Genomic DNA, 20503 nt, shown 5'->3' with positions numbered 1-20503 from the left:
AAACCACTAATTAAAGGAAAAAATGGTGAGCATGATTTAAACACTTTTGAAAGGCACTGTGCTGATAGCAGAGTGCTTTGCTATTTGGAGAGTAAGCATGAAGTAAAGGGACAGATTTCCCTACACTGATGCAGTAACACATTTTGCTTTGGTCCCAAGAGACTGTCCCACCCAAGGGTGAGCGTTTTTTGGCTGAGAAGACCAGGTAGTACCTGCTGTAGCCCATGATGTGATTGTTTATCCTGCCCCTACACCCAAACTGAGCCTGCATGTGCTCCCATCACCTGTTGGTCAAGTGCCAGGTATCAGCCCCCTCCGTTTGGGCTGGACCAGCTTTGGGCTGGACCTCCCTAGTGACCCAGGGAGCTGTTTGTATCCCATTTCTAAAGCCTTGAAACTAAACCCCCTCCTTACTCAGCTGCCACCGGACCATTGGTTCCCCACACTCCCCCAGAGCTTGCTCAGCAGCACTGCACACTGTCTTGGCTGACAGCCCCACCATCCGAGGCCTAGCGAAAACACCCAAACCTTTCCTCATCAGTAAGGTGGGCCTAGATAAATGCCAAAGGACAGAAGCATGGCAGCAGTTTACATGGAGAAATGCATCCTGCTTATCGTTACAGCTCTCAGTAACATGAAGGAAGCTTGGCTGAAGTTCAGCTCTTTACTCCAGCCTTCATCTGTGTTGGTGTGCTTGTTCTCATCTTATCTGTAAAGGCGTTAAACAGATTTTCCATCTCGCTTTGTGGTTTTGACACTTGTATGACAGGTTGTTTTTTCCTGTGCACAGGTTTTCCTGGAGCTATGATCTCCGCAGACAGCTCAGGAAGCCAATGATGCTTAGTTTGGAGACCTGGGTCTCCCTTCTCTGCCCCACTGACTGGTGTCATCTAGACCTGTTGTATCTGGGAAAGCCATATACGTAGCAAGTTACTTCTTTACTGTGAAAGAATCTATCCTCTTCTAGGCTTAGGGTGGGAGTTTTAACAGACATTTAACTATGCTCTTGAGGAATCAGCGATCTCTCACTTTGGTGGGAAGAACTCTACAATTCTTTTCTCAATTCCACTCTAATTTGCCTATTCTTGCTCTTTTTTAAGATAATCTAGACTGCCAGACATAAATTACTATGGGACAGTAATTACTACGGGACAGTAATTACTGCTCGATATAAAAAAAAGAGAACAAATACAGAATAAGGGGGTTTTTTTCTGTCTTTGTGCTTTTAGTGATGTCTCCTCACTCAGTGTACTTGTGACTCTTGTTATTGCACTGTCTGCTTACCAGGTCAGTAGATAGAGTCCAGAAGCCTGCTGAATTAGGTAAGTGTACAGTTATTTTTAACCGAGTTGAACGTTACACGTTCGTATGGCATGTTGAGCAACAGATATACGCTGGTGTCATATGACATTCTGTCCAGACACTTGTCCTAAATTTAGCTCTAATTTTAACCTGAGAGATGTAGGGCAAATAATTAAATGTCAGCCCGGCAAAACAAACCTGTTGCATTGTGATTTGAGCTTAAAGGAGGCATAGAGCTCTGGTCCTCTCACATGCGTGCTCAAAGCATTCAGTGCAGGACAGTGAAGTGGCATAAAGGACAGTTCAATTAATCAGGGCTTTAGATACTGTATTTATTACATATAAACTTGACAGCACAGCTAAAACAGTAGTGGGTAAATAGAGATGATGGTGCTGTGTCCTTTAGCACAGTCTATTCTGGTTCTTTCGCTGCTCTTGTCTGCACAGCACCCGATGATGTCCCAGTCCTGGCCATCTCATCAGGGGGATCAGGCCAGTGTAGCATGTCAGGAGTCAATGTGGATGACAGCTTGTCCCTCTGCTTTGAGTTTCTGACACCTGTGGCAGCAAACCCACTTCCAGTTTGGGTGGCCAGAAGCCACCTTCAGCATTCATCCCAAGCCAGGCTGGAGCCCATCTCTCAGGAACCAGACCCACCTACCCGCAGGTAGGAGGGTCCTGCTCTGCTTTGCCACTCCAGTACCACGAGCTAGTGTTAGTTTAACTCCAAGCATATAGAAAGTTTTAATTCCTTGAACTTCATTGTGCGCCAAGTTATGGACAATTCTGCACGCTCTGAATGTAAATAGGGGCAGCTTTTGTTTTTTGAGGGCTGTTTCTCTGTGACAATAGTAAAGCAAAGACAGGTCCATATCTAGTAAGCCTATTGTTCTCACGTCTTTGAGGGAAGGGAAAGAGACCAATGCTGCAGTTGTTATTGCATACAGCCAGCACAACAGTTAGAAACAAAATAGTCTTAAAGGAATTAGAGGAAAAGCATCAAAAGAGACTGTGTTCATAAACTAGCCTAAGGGATTGAATGGAGAGGTGAACACCCATTGCATATTTCCAAATACTGCTTTAAAAAAACTGGAAATGTTTTTTCCCATCAAAATCAATTTCGCTTGTCCATCATTGCTGTTTTGGAGTTGCTGTTTTTCCCAGCACCTTTTCTACTCACAGTAGCTTGTGTCTCTTGCTGCCATTCTCATCCTTCTGCTCCCCTGCAAGATCCTTGGAGCAATGGGGTTGCAGCAACATCTCTGAATTTTGTGGATTTTGTAAAGGTCAAGGAAAAGATAAGTCTTTCATTAAAATTCTTACTAACATACATTATAACATAAGGTAAATGATATTTGCACAGCAAAGAGTGACTAAAAGATAATGTTTATGCTTTCCCTCTTCCTCCAAGGAGCATGTATTTGTTTATGTAGTCTTTGGGTTGTGTTCGCTTCGTATTAGCATTTCATGTTCCCTCTGACTGATTCCTCTTTCAGTTTGAGTCGGTGGATGTGACCTTATGATGACATTTGCAGAGAGGCAGTGACTGCAGTAGCTGCATGCTCTTCCAAAGCAGCGCAGGTCCGGGCTGAGTCATCAGATACATGAAATGGGGCTTAGGACCCTGGATACTTGGTCTTCCCCTATGTGCTGATGTTGTATTTCCAGAGGAGTGAGGACTCTGTTTTGTTTGTACCTGAAAGGTAAAAATTTTCGGCGAGGAGCCACTGTGTAGAGGGGGAAGTCACACACTGACCCAAAGTCCACCCTGACTCGGGGGTGTGAGTCAGGAGCCGTTAGCATGGGATAAATTCCTCCAGAAAGGGGAATTGTGTTCTGAGTACAGTCATCTCAAAACACATCCTTCTTTGCAGCAGTGAAGTATTTAGGCAGCAGAGTCAGCAAGAAGTAATGTATATTGTATTCCCTACCCCTGGGCATGAGTGACATCCCGCACCTTTTCCCATACAAGTGCCTCTGGCTCCTCGCCTCTCTCAGGGTACTGGGGCCAAAGCAATCATTAGTTCTTGCAAAGGAAATTGAAACCATATTCCCCAGTGGGAGTTTCTATCTTCCCGTTATTTGAATGTGGGTTGTATAGTGGGAGGCACAGGAGGGTCGCTTTTGGTTCTGGTGTTTGCATTTAACCTTTGGGAGTATCTGGGCAACCCCAAAAGCAAAGCTCTGCTCTCTGCAATATGATTGCTAAAGGTACAGAGATGTGTGCCCTAGGTCTACGCTCTCAGTGAAATATGCCACCCATTTTGCTGTCTTTCTACAGTAAAAACGTTCAGACAAGACAGAAGTAACAAGAGTAACAAGGGAACAGTTGGAGGTAATTGGTGCACAAAACAGATTGCTGGTTTGTAGCAATGTATTACAAGGATTTTCCGTCCAGGGGCTGTTACTGTCACAACTAATCAGTATTTTCTTCCTTTCAGAACAGCCACCCATAAGCTAAGTGTTCAGGTGCAGTAGAGTTACTCATCATTGATAGTTATACGGACAAGAATACAGATTGTCCTAATGCCCATTCTCACCTGCATTTGTCATGTTTTGGCACATCCGTGGCAGCTCTGCAGAGAGAATGAGTTTGTTACAAGCTCATCGATCTCCCGGGATGCACAAATGAACAGTTACCTGATTCAGTTTTGTCTTAAAACAAAGTAATGCTGAAGGGTTACTTAATTCAACTAATGGAAATAGAGACTCTGAACAAATCAAAAACTTAAGGAAATGTTCTTCTGCTCACTATTTTGCGTAAACATGAAGAATAAATCTTGCTGTTTGTTTCTCCATTTATTATTTTGATGTGGTCATCCTTCTTTGTCTTCTCTCAGGTCCAAATTGATTTTAATATGCTTTTATTGCCCTGTTTGTGAGACCCTAGCTGACTCCCCCATCAGCATGAGTTGGCTATTTCCATCGTTTTCTATTTAAAGAGAAAGCAAACAGATCTAATACGCAGCATCTGAGTTTGAAATCTGTCCCAGAAAATGGCATAAATTTATGTATTTATTTTTGCAGGTGACATTTTGTAATCTCCTGGAATGTCTTGGGGTTAAGCTGAAAATGCAGATCCATAACTGTGCATGCCCCAAGGGAAATATTAACAAATCTGATGCAAAGCTAATAAATCATAACATTGTTATTATTATGCTTTTGATGTGTTGTAGTAAAGCCACAACATTGTTTTATTGCAAAAAAAAAAAATCAACCCCAAAATGTATGATTTCACTCCTGTATAGTAATATTTAATTAATATTTCAAAATTCTATGAGGTCTTCCTCTGTCAATACCAAAGTATTTCATAGATACTAATTAAATAAGGTCTTTTCAGCAATTTCTGTCCATATAAGTAGTCTTACTGGCTTCCCATCAACAAGGAATTTTGGACTCTCCTCCAACGTTAATGCACTTGATTATTTCCACTGCACTAGTGTAGAAAATGAGACACAGAGGAGTTAAATGATTTATTCAAGACAAGAGAGAGAGTTAGTGGTATCTGAAAATAGATCTTCTGAAGCAGAGTCCTGCACTTTTATTGGAAAATGTTCACAGGAGCTCCAAATACATCAAAAGGGTGCACGGGGCTTTGCGAGGAAACCCAGGAATGTGGGAGGGAAGGGAATTGCAATGTGCTTGGTGTGAATGGCATGGGGAACCACCTGCAACATTCATAGCTGATGGGACTTCAGCCCCAGTATCTTTTTTATAATTGAGTAGTCCATCCCAGAAGACGTAGGCACCCTTGCCTCTGCCAAACGTGAATCTGCCTCAAAACATCAACATTTTTCCTTGAGTTCAGTGGCATATCAAGTCAGCCACGAGAGTGGCAAGGGTGTGGATCTGATGAGACTGCTAAAAGGCAAGCAGAAGTGTTAAATGTGGGAGACACTCACTCTTGGTTTTAAGCCAAGGCTGGTTACAATCTTAAAGTAATATCGGGGAAAAAAAGTGTTGGGTGTTGTTTAAAAGTCATGGAGGGTTGGCTGCTATGTTTTCAAGTGTGTAAGAGGTTCATACCCTCTTGGTAGCGACATCCAGAGTATCCTTCGTTTGCCACAGTAGCTTCTAGTGTCCTTAACTTTGGACAAAACAGCAGTCCTAGCACTAGTACCGTTACCGTTAAGTTGGCAAAATAAAAACTCTCTAAAACTCGTTTGGAAATTTTAGAAAGCAAGCATTCCTTATTACAGCACTGGATACATGGGGGATCACTCCTCCTAATGTGCACACCCAGAGATGCTCAATACTTCATTTATATTAGTGAAATTTATACATATTCATCACTTTTCCAGGAATGAGTATACATATTCATACTTTTTCTCAGAACTCATTTTATCATCTCAGTGGTCTTCTAGGACCCTCTGGTGGTTGTTCTTACTTGTCCCCTGGGTAAACCCTTGAGTCTTGATACCAAATAAGGGCATCCTTGGTCTATATGCCAACTTGCAGGTTGCAACATTTTGCTTGAATGGGTTTTTGTCTTGTTCAAGTAGTCTGTTGCAACTGTCCTTGTAGTTATCTTGTTCCTGCCTTGCTCTACTAACCTTTTGGAACAATACTTCTGCTATTCCTGGCCTTGCTCTACTATCTTTATTTAACAATGCTTTAATTTTTTTGATTCTCCGTCAGTACCAAAGGGCACATGGTTTTGCATGCAGCAGAGGAGGTGGACATGTCAGATACTGGCCATCCTATCGTGCTGGAGCAAGTCAGATCGAGGAGCAAGCATGGAGCAGGAATGACGCTGGTGGTCCTGAAAGACCCTAAAAACAAAGCAGGTGAGTTGGAAGGGTCCACCTATTAGTGGATGATACGGCCCTGCTAAATGGTTTCTCTTCAAGATTGCTCTTGTTAAGCCTTAGCTAGGGGGTGTTTATGCACTGACAGGGTGAGCACAGCTAGCCTGAGGCTTGACAAGCTACTCAGAAAGGAAGTCAGATCCACTAAAACCTAGGCTTTATTATCTTTACATGCAATGTTTTGCCATGGGAATCAGTGAAGAAGGAGCTGAAGGAAAAAGCACATCCATCATTTTGATACTGTATTATACTGTTTCCCTTCATTCATTGTATTAGCTGGACAACTACCTAGAAACCTTCCCAAACACAGTATTATTCCCATATTCCAGCTAATCCAACAGTGACAATTCTCCTGTACATGCCTGACAGTTTTGTTCTAGCTCATCCCTGGATCAGTGCTATCTCACCCTTGACCAGCTTGCGTTCTGTCAGAGGTGGGGAAGATGGCTACCGTTTCACATTAATGGCCTCGAGGAATCTGAGGGAAGGTCTGTCGTTCACATTTACGTAGTACAAGAGCTGTTCTTTTCCAGTAGTAAGCTCTTACAACTTGGAACAGGTTCACAGCCGTTTTTGTCATCTTTTGGAATCCCAAAGTCTCAAACTTGCAGCCTTAAAAATATACGAACCACTCTAAAACATCATAAATACCCACATAATGTTTGCCTGTTTCATTTAACAAACAGCAGCTAAAAGAAAAGTAAATTGAGCTCCCTTCTCCCCAAGTAAATAAAACTCTCCAGGACAACATATTTTACTTCAAAATTATACGGCAATCTTTTTTTTTTTTCTTTTAGGTTCCAGAAACATGTCCATATATGGTCTTCTTGTCGGGGACAATAAATAATGATGTAATAGAAAGGTCAACTTTGTGTCATTTAGCTACAAGATGCTTGATGAAGTAAAGTTCTTCAGATAATGCAACAAAGAAGAAGTTTAGGATGGATAAAAGTTTCTGCTGTGCATCTTCAAACAGGAAATCTGAGATTCAGAACAACTTATATTTTGGCTTGTATTCGCTGATCATGGGGTGATCCAGAAATAAACTCCAGGCTTCAAAGCAAGAGTGTTTCAAAGCTGTCCTGCAGTTGATCGAAACATCCAGGCAAAGCAGGGAGATGAATACCAGCGAGGATTTTCTGAATTAAGACTTAATCAAGGAGATAACCTATTTCGACAATATTATTACCCTTTTATTTCAGAACAGAAAGGTAATGCAAATATGCATGTTTTGAACTTATTTAACATTTTCAATCTGCCACTTTGCTATATCTATGCAAATATTTATTCCTATAACCTAGCACCCTAATGCAGTCTTGGGAGTTTTGTGGTTTGTTTTTGGGTTGGATTTCTTTTTTTTTCAAATTAGCCATAAACCACTCACTGGTGTTAAGCAGAACTGTAGCTCTGCCATTTCCTTATTTTTCTTTTATTTGTAGATGATGCTTGTATCTTTATCACTGGAATAACTTGCTCAGAAACAATTGTTGTCGTTGTCACAACATGTTAAGGGACAATGTAGTGTATAAGTCTGAGTGTGAAGGCAAAAAAAATGACACCAGCAAATGATTTCTTTCATTTATAAATTTCCAGTTGGTGTGACACAAAGCTAATATTGCACTGAATGCTGTGTGAATTTGTGCTTTTCTGAAAAGGAAAAAAAAGCTTGCAGGTGTATGTATTTCCAGTAAAAAATTTGCACAGAATCATGACTTGATGGCATCATAACGTATGCCAGACTGATAGGTGACCTGTTTTGACAGCTGGGACTGGACAAGGAGATTTGTTTGCTTGGAGGATTCTTTTGGGAAGCCTGGCTTTGCTCCTTCAACACTGGGCTAGAACTGGAGCGGTTTGCATAACCTGTCATTACAAAATATATTTGCCTGTTGCTGCAGCTGGGCAGCATGAGGTGTCATTCTCCTAATGTCCCAGCTCTGGCAGATCGGATGGCCACTAAAATCTTTCTGTTTTTCAAAAATCATTTGCTTCCCAGCAGTAGGTGTCCAATTTAACATCCTTTGAGAACTGCAAAGATTTATCTGGAAACTGGCCTAAAATAAACAAAAACGTGCGTGCTTTGAGTGCTGCAAACTGGTCTAGTTGCCATTGCCAGCAGAGGACCTGGCCTGAAAGGTGCCACAGTAAGAGCTAAAGTGGAAGCTTGGTTTACTCTGAAGGCTTCCAGCTATGCTTACCTTCCCCACTGTGTGCTCCTGCTGCTCTCAGAAGTAAAAAAGCAAACACACAGAAATGCAAATGTGTATCTGCACAACCTGGGGCTCAATCATTCCTTGCAAAAAGCAAAACGAGCAAGCTGCTCCTCTCCTCTCTCTTTTGCAGCCTCCAAAGACTTGTTTTTGTTTTTAGAAATGTAGTTTATCACACCCTGAGCCATAAATACTGAGGTCCTGTATTGAGTTACAAGCTGACTGGGGTAAACTGAGTGCAAAGGCAGGCAGAGTCCATGGCTCTGCTCCCTTAATGACCTTGTCACTCACCTGCCACCCTCCTCTGACAGCAAGAAGTAATTCTGCTAATTCTGCTGCCTGGGATCTATTGAAGGAGGACAGGCAGCCTTGCTAAGCTTTTCTTTAAGGAAGTGCTATCAATGGGGACCAGTTGTTTCAGATGCTAATGGTATTGAATAGCGTGGTTCTGCATGCTCAAAGCCAGCTGTAATCCTCGTTGTTTATTTATGTTGCATCAGGGATCAGAGGCCCATTCTATCAAGCACTGTATGTTGACAGAGCTTGCTGTCCAAATATAATAGCAACCTAATTGCATTTGTCTGTGGCTTTTGCCATAGTGAGAGTGGTTACTAACAGCCACCCCGGTGAGCAGTACCTTTGGTTTGGAAGATCTGCCAGGTACAGCTGCTCCTCCAAGCAGGGCAGAGCATCACAGCATGGACCTGCCACAAGCATTTCATTTCTGACCTTACCTTCTGGTCACTGGATGCAGCTAAGGCACCTCTGCATGGGACAGGCCTGTTCTCTATATCGAAATAAACCAACTTGTGCTGAAATAGGGATGGCAAAATTAAGAATCAGGATCGGGCCCCATGTAGAAATGATAATAAATTGAGATCCAGAAGATCTTGTCAGACTGAGCTAGTAAATGGCAGCACAGGCAGCAGCATCCTAACACGTGTCTCTGCCATGGGAGACCACTAATGAAGCCATTCAGACCTGACGGCAAAGTGATCTCTAAGGAATAAGGGCACTATACCCCCAGCTTTAAAAATTGCATTCTGCTCTCAAAGCAGATGCAACGCCATGTGCTCCCTGCCCCAGAGATGGGCTCTTGGGCTGCCAGAGGAATGCAGGGCACAGCCAAACATCAAAACCTCTCCCCAAAACCTGGAATTAGGGTGAACGGTAAACCCAGCATTCAACTTAAAAACCTGATTCCAACGTTTTATAGCTACAGTAAGCAAGCTCAGAGCAAGCAAATAGGTTCAAGCTGCATTTAGAAAGACCACTTTGGCTGGATCTTACTTATTCAAACTGGGTCAACCATTCCTTAGCAACCCAGACTGATTTTTTTCACACTTCTGTTACAGAAGCTTATAACTTACAGTGCGTTGGTATAGTGGGCTTTCATAATGTTTTGGTAGTTCACCACTGGCCACAGATGGGGCTACCTTAGCCCTGCTGTGTCAGCTGAGCCATGGTGGGTCCGGGTAGCTAGAGCAGTGCTAGATGATGCCACCAAGCTCAGCTGCAGCCAAAGAAGGTTAAACTTAATCCATCTGTGTTCCAGCTGAAGGCATGAGCTTGGTCATTAATGCAGCTCAGCTGGCTCACTGGGGCTTGTCACAGAAACAACTTGAACCGGTGCCTGAGCCCTGTGGCTCTACAGCTTCAAATAAAAGCATCCCCAGGTGGAAGGGGAGGGTGATGGCTCTTCTCTGTGCCACTGCACAGGGAGCTGTATGGAGGAGGCATGCATCGTACCTCCTGCCAAGCTGAGATGCACCATGCAGGTCAGTCTGAGGTAGGAGAGACGGGTGGAGGGAAGCGAGAAAGGCTTGAAGCCCCACTGGAACCATCTCTGCCAGGAGTCAGGACAGCCAAGGTTGTCCTTGGCTATCAGGATGGACCCAAGAGCTCCTGCAGCCCCAGGATGTGACCCTCACACCTTCATTGGGGTTTTACCAGTTAAATGAGCAGAACTGAAAGCTTTCTCTATTTTGAGCCCCATGATTTTCCTTGCTGTAGGATGAGTCAGTGGTGGGATCTGCAGCCAGCGCTGTTGTTTCTGCACTCTGTGGGACTCCTGTCAAAATATTTAGATTACTGAGGATCATCAACATGCAGGGGAGGTTCTCCCTTTTCTCTGAGAGTGGGTGGGACCCAGTTAACCCATAGAAAGAGTAAGAGGGTGAAATAGGAGTTAGCCCTAAACTCAGAATCTTCTTTTTCCTTCTCTATGCCTCAATGAGGTGTGAAAGAAAAGGAGGAAGGAAGGGAAGATGTGCAGAAATGGCCTTTATACCCAGAACCATAGTGGATTTAGGGAAGCACCTAAATCAGTTAGCCCATCTGTGCCAGAGTGTAGACTTACATTGGCAGTGGTCTCCTGTACATTCTTCAAAGCCCTGACTGCCCACAAAGGGACTCCAACACACAGCTCAGAAACATGGCGAGGCTAAACTCTGCCTCCTGTGCTCTCAGGATCCTGGTGGTGGGGCTGAGGAGGATAAAGAGGAGGGATCTGTGCCCCATGCTCCACTGGCACAGGTTGCCCTTGGAGAGGAGCCCTCATGTCTCCATTCTTGCCTCCTCCCAAGAGTCATTGTGCATCACCTCTATTAGGAGCTTACGATCAGATCCTGCCCTCTGCATTAACTGCTTAGCTTAGGTCTCTGAGTCACCATTGGGGCCAGGTCCCTACATTTAGGCATTGCAGTGCTGGATGCTGCAGACAAGCCTTCTGACTTCAGCCCATGGGTTTCGCACATCGGCAGCACACCGGTCACTGAGTGAGTATGTAGGCTGATGGACTATGAAAGGGCTGCCCAGCATGCCAGGAGTTGAGCAAGCCAAGCAGCAGCAGAAACTGCTGGGAAAACAAAGCTGTGTCATGGTTCTTGGCCAGGGGTGGGCTGGAGCGCAACCAAGAACAGGTACTGGAGTGGCTGGGGCACAGGGCTATCCATAGGGAGCAGCTCCGTATGGGAGCTATCAGCAGTTGGATGCTTGGGCTTGGTTCCCTGGGACAGTGAGAGTCATAGCAGAGCTGAGGCTTGGGTCTTTTTAGTCTAGAGAAGAAAAGGCTGAGGGGGGATTTGATCAGTGCTTATAAATGCTTAAAGGATGGGTGTTAAGAGGATGGGGTCGGTCTTTTTTCAGTGATGCCCAGGGATAGGACAAGAGGAAATGGGCACAAACTTGAATATAAGAAGTTCCACCTAAACATGAGGAGGAACTTCTTTACTTTGAGGGTGGCAGAGCATTGGAATAGGCTGCCCCGAGAGGTGGTGGAGTCTCCTTCTCTGGAGACCTTCAAAACGCACCCGGACAAGTTCCTGTGCAACCTGGTCTAGGTGGACCTGCTTTGGCAGGGGGATTGCACTAGATGATCTCCAGAGGTCCCTTTGAACCCCATGTGATTCTGTGAGGCACACCAGCTCTTGCTTCAACAACAACAGCAGCCATGAGAGATCTGGCAAAAAATTAAAAAAGAAAACCCAGCAAAACCGGGTTGCATTGTTTACAGCAACAGAAGGTTTTACTTTGGCAGTTTTCATGGCTGTTAAATACATCCCTTCTTGTTGCAAGTCATAATGTCAGTCTGAAATCTGCTGAGCTTCCCTTTACTCTGAACTCTTCCCACTTCTCCTGGGGTGTACTTGGAGTCTGAGGTGGCTGTTGATGTGGGAGATATCACCATTCCACAAGTGAAATGCTTAAATCCAAGATTTTAAGTTACTTATTACTTGATTCAAGATCTTGCAATTTCTTCAAACTCTGCATTAGTTTCTCTTTAAAAAATTATGGTTAAAGAAACAAACATGAGCGTCCTGACATGCACAGACACGGCTGAGCTGCCACTTGGGGTCAGGACTGTCTCTTGGCTGTGCATTCAGCAGCAAGGACTGCTAGAGCAGAGTAATCTCCTGGCATGAGGTTCATGGCATGCTGGACCCATTGCTATTGATGTGGGTGCCAGTCCCTGGGCAGTCAATGCTGCCCTGGGCATTCGGTGAGCCAGGGACAAGGTCCCAGCCCACTGGAGAGAGCAGCTGCAGGTGGAAGAGGAGCTGAAGGCTTCGCTCCATCAGCGGTGCCTGGAGGCAGGTTCTGAGCAGCAGGAGGCTGGGGTGGCTCTGCCAGGTGGCCCAGCTCAGCTTGGCCCATGGCCAGGGAGGGTAGGGTTGTGGAGAGCTGGAGACCAGCCCTGCTGTGGCATCACTGGGGCATGGACTGATGGCCTTCAGGAGGGACTTTGCCAGCAACCCTATAGGTGCACCACCCAGCCAGCCCCTCTGCGCCTGGAGGACATGTCCTTCCCAGTGCCTCTCTGCTAGCTCCCTGTGCTGTCCATGGGCAGCCTGTAGCCATTGCTCCGCATCCCAGCGTTCTACATGATTTTACACGATTCTTGCTGCCTGCTGTGCTTATAAAAAGCAAACCTTTCCCCCTTGGCTGTCATCTTCTTAAGAGGCAAGCTTTTCCACCTCCTCCCATGAAATAAGCCCTTGGCTCTCGAACACTGGTGGCCAGAGTGCTCTCTGACATCCAGATGAGATCCTGCTAGAGCATCAAACTATTAATGGCTGAATAGTTCCTCTCGCTGCTGGAAATACCACAGAATTTCGGATTGTCTTTCCCTTTTTTGAGTTCACGCTGCAGTGATGGTTCACAGTCATTCTGTGATTGCCGAGTGTGATGTTTCCCCCTTCTCTCATTACCAGCTCTTAACCACCAGTTCTTAGAAGAGGTTCTGACCATAAGTCTTAAAGATCATGATGTTGAACTTTGTTCTGTGAAAAACCAAAAATCAGAAGTGAAACTGAGCAGTTGTGCTGCTCTCCTAGATGAGTTAAGCAAAGAAAGTCACTTCAAAGAATAGCTTTGCATGTTGCTTGAGAGGTCTCCAGATATGGTGGAAAAAATTGCTCTACGGAGTCTCTTTACACTTCATGGTGGTGAACTTGCCCTTGCATAACACCAGCAAACACAGGCAAACCTCTTCTCTTAATTTTCTGCAATTAGAGAAAGAAATAAACAAAAAAACCAACCAAATAAAAAGAGATGTCCATTGGCAATCTCCTAAATTCATTTCAAAGCTGTGTGTCTTTAATCTTAGTGGATTTCCTTTACCTATTTTTCTTTTGAACTGTGGTAACCAGAATAAGTAGATAAAAACCTGCCTTGCTTGCAGCAGCTCCCTTCCCTTTTTCAAACACCAGCTAAATCAGTTACTTCTATTTGACATAAAGTTCATTAACTTTATATAATGTTCTCTCCCCAGTGACGGATTTCTGAAGGGTTTTCTGATCAGTTGAATCAAGAGGCAGAGCTGAACAAAAGCACAAGATAGCTGAGTGTCTTTCTTTCATTCTCCAGATTTTGATGATGACTATTTCCTTTTACAGGAAAGAAAAAAATAAAGATAAAAATGGCTACAACGGCAGCAAATACTCAAAGACAAACGATAGGCTGTGAGGAATACAGCCTGTACAGCAGCTTGAGTGAAGACGAGCTTATAAAGATGGCCATCCAGCAGAGCTTGGAAGAGGACCCTGTGGGTCAGGGGGCTGCCCAGAGCCACCAGAAGTCGATGGTGGCGGGTCCCAGCGAGGCGACCCTCCCCGGCCGTGCCAGCAGCCACAACCCACCCTACCACATCTACCCCTGGCAAAGGTGAGTGAGCGCCTGCCTGAGCTGTGCCATCCCTGCAAACACCCTGCCTGGGAAGAGCGAAACCAGTTCCCTGTCTAAACACGTGCTTTCTAATTAGCTTTACCAGGCAGCTGCTCTGCCAGTCTCTCATTAGTTTGAAAGCCAGAGTCTGCTATTAATGCGATGAGGTCAACAATTTATGCCCTCACAGCAAAATGAGAATTTTCTTGATGTTGTCTGTTTTAAGGAACAAATGAAATAAGAAAAGGGGCACTGGTACAAGCTCTCCTGAATGACAGGAGCCCTGCCGAAGCCAGCAGCTCCTTTCGCCCATGGGGACACACTGTACGCCGAGCTGAGGTTTCCCCTGAGAGGGAGCACAATATTTGTTATGGGAAAACATAGGAGAGAGGCCAAAAATAGGCATATAAAACAGTGTGAGCGGGCTACGTTTTAGATACTACAGTCTTTAAAAGACTTAGTTACTTCAGATCAGAATCTGACCTCAAGCACACCGCTCTCAGCCAAGAGCAGCTCCAGATACCAAAGTGTGGCAGCATCCTCTTCCCCTGTCATGCTGGGCTGTGGGTTACAGAGACCTGCTGACAGTTTCAAACCTAGACATTGTTCTCCTTTCATTTTCCAAAAGGCAAATTTCTTAAGGGGGTAGGGAAGGGATTACAAAGTCACCCCCAAACCAAGGAAAAATATCCCTTTAATTTTTTTATTTTTTAAAGAGCTGGGAGTAACTGAATTTTTGTTCATCCTTCTTTCTCAAAACTCTACTATCCTCTGGTGCCTCACTCATTACCACCTGTGAATGTCTGGCTTCCAAGGCTGGGAAACTTGGGACAGCTTGGTGAGCAGTACGGCTGTTTCATAGCTGTGGAATCAGGATGCTGTACAGCAGGCAGTCCTCCTCCCACCAAAAGTTGTGGCATCTCTGTCTCGTTACTTGTACTGTCAGCTCTGCTGTAGGGACCCAATAGGGTGTGGCATCTCTGTCTCGTTACTTGTACTGTCAGCTCTGCTGTAGGGACCCAATACATGGGAGAATAGGGGTTAGACCTGCTGACAGTTTCAAACCTAGACATTGTTCTCCTTTCATTTTCCAAAAGGCAAATTTCTTAAGGGGGTAGGGAAGGGATTACAAAGTCACCCCCAAACCAAGGAAAAATATCCCTTTAATTTTTTTATTTTTTAAAGAGCTGGGAGTAACTGAATTTTTGTTCATCCTTCTTTCTCAAAACTCTACTATCCTCTGGTGCCTCACTCATTACCACCTGTGAATGTCTGGCTTCCAAGGCTGGGAAACTTGGGACAGCTTGGTGAGCAGTACGGCTGTTTCATAGCTGTGGAATCAGGATGCTGTACAGCAGGCAGTCCTCCTCCCACCAAAAGTTGTGGCATCTCTGTCTCGTTACTTGTACTGTCAGCTCTGCTGTAGGGACCCAATAGGGTCCCTGACCATTTGCTCGTGTTCTCCTCAGGGGTCCTTTGGCACCTGCTATTTTGGCAAAGGCAGCTTCTGCAGTTCTGTGCATTAACCTGCTCTGTCTTTGCCTCAGCCCAGCGGCTTTTGACCTCCCACTGGAGGAAAAACCTTGTAGCTCCAGATCTGCAGCCTTGCTGAAATCTTCTGTCACCGGGGCAGAGCTGGGCTGGAAAAACGGAGCCGGCACCCAGGGCCCTGGGTCCTCCTCCGCCCCCGCCGCCGACCTGCTTGCGTGGTACTTCCGAGGTGATGAATGTCACCTCGCCTTGTGCCTGCTTCCTGTGCGGTGGCGGTAGGGTTAACCTCACTGTTGTCTTATATGGTCATTTGAATCCCCTGACGCTTCCTCAGAGGGCCAAAAATAATCTCGAGCCGAGCGAGCAGCTGAATCCAGCGCTGAGCAAGCCGTGGCCATCTGCTTTTATTCAAAGCCCTGACCGGCAGGCTTTCTCTCTCCGTCTCTGTGGATGTGTGTCTCTGTCTCTGCCTCAACATGACCTGTTTCTCCTATTCGGAGTATTTCTCCTTATTTCATTCATGTCATCGCCGCTCCAGATTGGCAGCCCAGCCGAGAGGCCGTGCTCAGCCATCCAGCTCGGGGGCAGCCTGGGGGGTCAGGCGAAGGTACGACGGCAGCCTGTTCAGCACATCCCAGCCCGTGTAAGTGCCGCCTTCTCCTTCTCCCGCTTTCCCCCACGGTCAAAACAAGCCTCGCTACCCACTCTCTCCCAAGCCAGCTCTTCTGTGTGGCAATGGTGTCTGGTGGGGGGAAATGGTGGTGTTCATCTGGAGGAGTTCATGAACTGCTTGGAAGGGTCTTGCTGATGCCCGCACCGCACGCTCGCTGCCTCCCCGCTCTTCCTTCCCACCTGCCCTGGACCATGCCCAGGCTCTCGCGGGTCACTCCTCTCAAACCTCCCTTGGTCTCTTCTCCCCTTTCATCCCTCTCCAGTGCACATGTCCTGGGGGCTCTGGGTCATTCAGTAGCTCTGAGGTGACAAGGACAGCAGGGAAGTGCTGTCAAGCCTGTGCTGTGGTTTATTTTTACAGGCTGGCTCCCGTATCCACACAGCAGATGAGGCAGGCAGGTGCTGATATTAACTCCTTTGGTATTAAGTTCACGGTTCAATGGTGAGGAAGAGTAGGGAAAATAGACATTTTATAGCAGTATATAAATGGGATGAGGAAGTCCAGTCCTTTGAAGTAAGTATTTATGAATGTTCCCAAAATACTCTGCCTGTTCTCAGCGATACCTACACTGTCCTGCCATGTCGAGGAGGGCTGCTGGGTACCACATCTTATCTCCCCAAGGAGGAAACCGGCTTGACTGACTTTGATCCTCCTGGCCATCTTTTGCTGTTGGCAGAGGCTGTCAATAAGCTGAGGTGAACACAGTCATGGATGAGGAAAGCAGACAGGCAACAGGGTAGCCCGAGCTCTGCCCAGTGCCTGTATGCACTGGAAGCATCTAGACCATGATGGGTTTGTTACAGCTCTCAGAGAGACAGAGTAGAGGCATGTACCTGCCTTTAGCTACCAGATGAGGAGAGGAAAGCTTTGTAGGCAGCAATTCTCTGTGTGCCACAGAAAAAATTTCCCTGCCTTTTTTGTCTACCCAGTTCAAATCCACTTTGTTTTACCCATCTCACAAGTCACTCCCTGGATGCATGGTTGCAGTGACTGGCCCTCCACCACTCTCACCCTTTTCATCCCTCACCCAGCTCTACAGTCTCCCTCACCTCACCCTCACCCTGGCAGATCCAGGCTCTGTCCCTGGTTCTCCATCAACGTTGCCCTCCCTGACATTGTGAAAACCTCTTTCTGCTGACACATGAAATCTCCCTCATCCCTGTCAGCTTCCAACTTCTCTTGGACATCCCAAAATCGCATCCTCTCATTAAGTGCTCTGCACACCTTGCATGCCTCTCTCCTGCCCTGGGTTCAATGACTGGAGGGCAGTTTTTTCTTCTGCATCAGTAGCTCAATAGGGTTCAGTGCACAAGAAGGTTGGGACAAGGCTGATATGAGCTACCCCTCCTCTGCTGCCAGGTGAGAGCAAAAATGTAGCTGGGAAGCCGCAGGAGAGCATGATGGCATGACTTTTATAGCAGGGATGATAGTTGGCTTCACCTGGGGAGATGTTGTTCTTTCATGCTGCTGGCATCTCACCAAGCTGCCAGGAAAAGAAGCTTCCTGAACCTTGCTGTGCTCTACTGAAGCTCTTCTGCAGCCCTCAGAACTGACCCCACCATACGTCTCATCAGCAATGAGTATTTATTATCTTGGTTACTGGCTTTTGAAATGCAGTAGTTCTTTTGATTCTCCTATAAGATTAAGATTTCAGGCTTCCTCCATAGTTTTAATACTCATTTTCTCTGTATCTGATGAAATCCAAGAAGCAGAACGTGTTGGCTTTTTGTAACAGCCAACTATGAGCCAGACAAAGAACAAGGATTTCACATGGCGATTTGTTAAACTTTCTGTACTCATCTGGAATTTGCTTGGCTAAAGCATCTACAGCCTGGTCCAGCAAACCCCCTCATCTTACTCAGGGATCATTTAAGGTCAAGGAGCCCAACAGAAGTTTGCTTCATTCAACACCCAAGAGCTTAAGCAGAGTAGTAACTGATTCTTCACACATTTTTAACCCTACCACACACCCGAGGCACTCTCTGCTTTCACTGAGGCTTCAGCAAACGTGATGCACCTTGCATTTGCTGTGTGCCAGCCCCAGGCACAGACTCCTGCTGTGGCCCACCTGGCATGCAGGAGCTCATTAAGTGCTGGTAACTCTATCGTGTGCCCAAATCCGGAGGTCACAGTGATCAGCTCTGCATGTGTAACCCGAACTTTTGCACAGAACAACAGATGGCTTCAGCAGCCTTCTGCCAGAGGCTTTTAAAGACCAAAATCCCCCACCTTCTCCTCCTCGCCCAGCCAAACATGCCAATTGTTGCAGTTAACTGACTTCGACAAAATGCTCATTTTTAAATGCCTATATAAGAACCTATTATCTGTAGCAAACTAACAATTTTAGGTGCAGTACTTGGGGTACTCAAAATAGTAAGGAGATACAACAGTGTGCCTGGGACCTCAGCCTGGCAGCTATCAGAAGGTCAGTTGATTCCTCCTGGGTGGGCTGTGGCCAGGAAGGCAGCTGCCTGCTCTAGCTGTTATCTCCCCAGGAGATAACACGGCCATGCCTGGCTTTGTGTCCCATATCTCCCTCCATTCCAGTGTTGCTATTTTTGTGACTCTGCTCTCTTGAGATCACCTCTTCCACCTATAGAGAAGGAACAAGGGACACTGACTACTTTTTTCACCTGTCTTTTCCCATTCCTTGGCACACACGCTGTGTTCACCTGCTTCCACTCCAGGCCCTGAGTTTATCCTCAGAGAAGCAGCTTGCTGACCTTTCTTTCAGTGCTAATATCAATGTTTATTACAAAGATTGGGTATGTCTGGGCAGGCTGAAATTAGTGATGCCCATGTGAATTTCAGGCTAAATTTCAGGTTGGTCTCTCAAACCCCTGCAAGACAATGAAGTCCTGTAACTGCTGCTCCTGTAACCTGCACTAAATACAAAGATTGTAACAATGATCTGCTTTTTGAACACTTCTGTGCTGAACTGCCCATATTTTTCTGTCTCTGATCTCACTCTGTTATGGCATTTTAGACCCTCTGTCACAACCAGAGTTTCTGGTTGTTCCCATCATCTCTGCCCTGCATGACCTTCATCACATGCTGTATTCCTACCCTGGTGATGCTAATAGTCTCTTGAGATGCACCTCCCTTCCCAGTTTCTCTGCCTTAAAATCTTGCAGCCTTGATCTTTAGAGTTATTTCAAACCACAAACTCTCCTGTGTTTTCAACATCCTCTTGTTCTCTGTCTCTGAAAATATAGTCCATGTTCATTTTTTGCAAGTCCCCATTATAACAGGAAAAATGCTTCCTCCTCTGCAGTGTTTGCTCTCCTGGAGCTTAGCCATTTGGTGGCTGCCTTCTCCCAGCACAGCTCAGCAGGACCAGGAGCAGGGCCAGGCTCTAGCACTGGAATCTTAGAATCGTCTAGGTTGGAAGGGACCTTTAAGATTATTACATTTACATAGTGCTTAGTGATATGGTTTAGTGATGGTTTTTATTAGAGTTAGGTTGGTGGTTGGACTAGATGAAATTAAGGGTCCCTTCCAACCTAGACAATTCGATGACTCCATGAGTCTAACCATTAACCTGGCACTGCCAAGTCCACCACTAAACCATGTCCCTGAGCACCATGTCTACTCATCTTTTAAATACCTCCAGGCATGGTGATTCAACCACCTCCTTGGGTCCTGTTCCAACGTTTCAAAACCCTTTCAGTGAAAAAAAAATTTCCTAATAGCCGTTCTAAATCTACCCTGGTGCATCTTGAGGCAACTTTCTGTTACTTGGGAGCAGAGACCAAACCCCACCTCACTACAACCTCCTCTCAGGTAGTGGTAGAGAGCGATAAGATCTCCCCTCAGCCTCCTTTTCTCCAGACTAAACAATGCCAGTTCCCTCAGCTGTTCCTCATGAGACTTGTTCTCTAGACTGCTCAGCAGCTCCGTTGCTTTGTTGGAAGGCACAGCACATCACCCTGCACAGAGTGGCTGCCTGCCATGGGCAAGGATCCTGCCCACATCACCTGCAGGGTACCGGCTCCCTGCCATCTCAGCTGGGGTGGAAGGAGGGAAGCAGGTCCCCTGCAGGCACTGCTGAACACTGGTATGGTGACTGCCAGGCAGTGTCTTGACTCCAGCAGAGCGGGGAGTCCCACAGCAGCTCTCGCTGTTGCTCTGTGAGAAAGACTGATGTGCCCAGGTCAGCCCTGCTTTGCAATTGCTCTTACAGAGCCCAGAGAAATGGGCTGCTGCCCGGGCTGTGCGGAATGCATGCTTGGCACAGGGAAGGCTTGTCACAGCAAAGCTCGCTTCTAGGCTGCTCATTGTGTCTCACTTCTGGGTGGCACGGAGCATACTTCATGCTTTTTGCAGATTTTCACATTGATCTTCCTCTTGAAAGC

The 20503-nt window shown here is 46.0% G+C and overlaps 1 protein-coding gene across 2 annotated transcripts in view; it reads left to right on the top strand.

The window, feature by feature from the left end:
* The first annotated feature begins 7009 nt into the window (after positions 1-7009).
* ASB2 (ankyrin repeat and SOCS box containing 2) overlaps positions 7010-20503 on the top strand; it is a 32102-nt gene continuing 18608 nt past the window's right edge. The window contains exons 1-3 of one of the 2 annotated variants that reach the window (XM_014957668.1): positions 7010-7321; positions 13717-13984; positions 16014-16118. In XM_014957668.1, the coding sequence (XP_014813154.1) occupies positions 13740-13984; positions 16014-16118 (350 nt within the window). In that variant the 5' untranslated portion in view covers positions 7010-7321; positions 13717-13739. The remainder of the gene's footprint in view (positions 7322-13716; positions 13985-16013; positions 16119-20503) is intronic. The other variant, XM_014957669.1, reaches the window with a different exon arrangement.

This window comes from Calidris pugnax, unplaced genomic scaffold (assembly GCF_001431845.1).
Source record: "Calidris pugnax isolate Ruff unplaced genomic scaffold, ASM143184v1 scaffold211, whole genome shotgun sequence".
NCBI lineage: Eukaryota > Metazoa > Chordata > Aves > Charadriiformes > Scolopacidae > Calidris > Calidris pugnax.
This window is presented reverse-complemented; position numbering and strand designations above follow the sequence as displayed.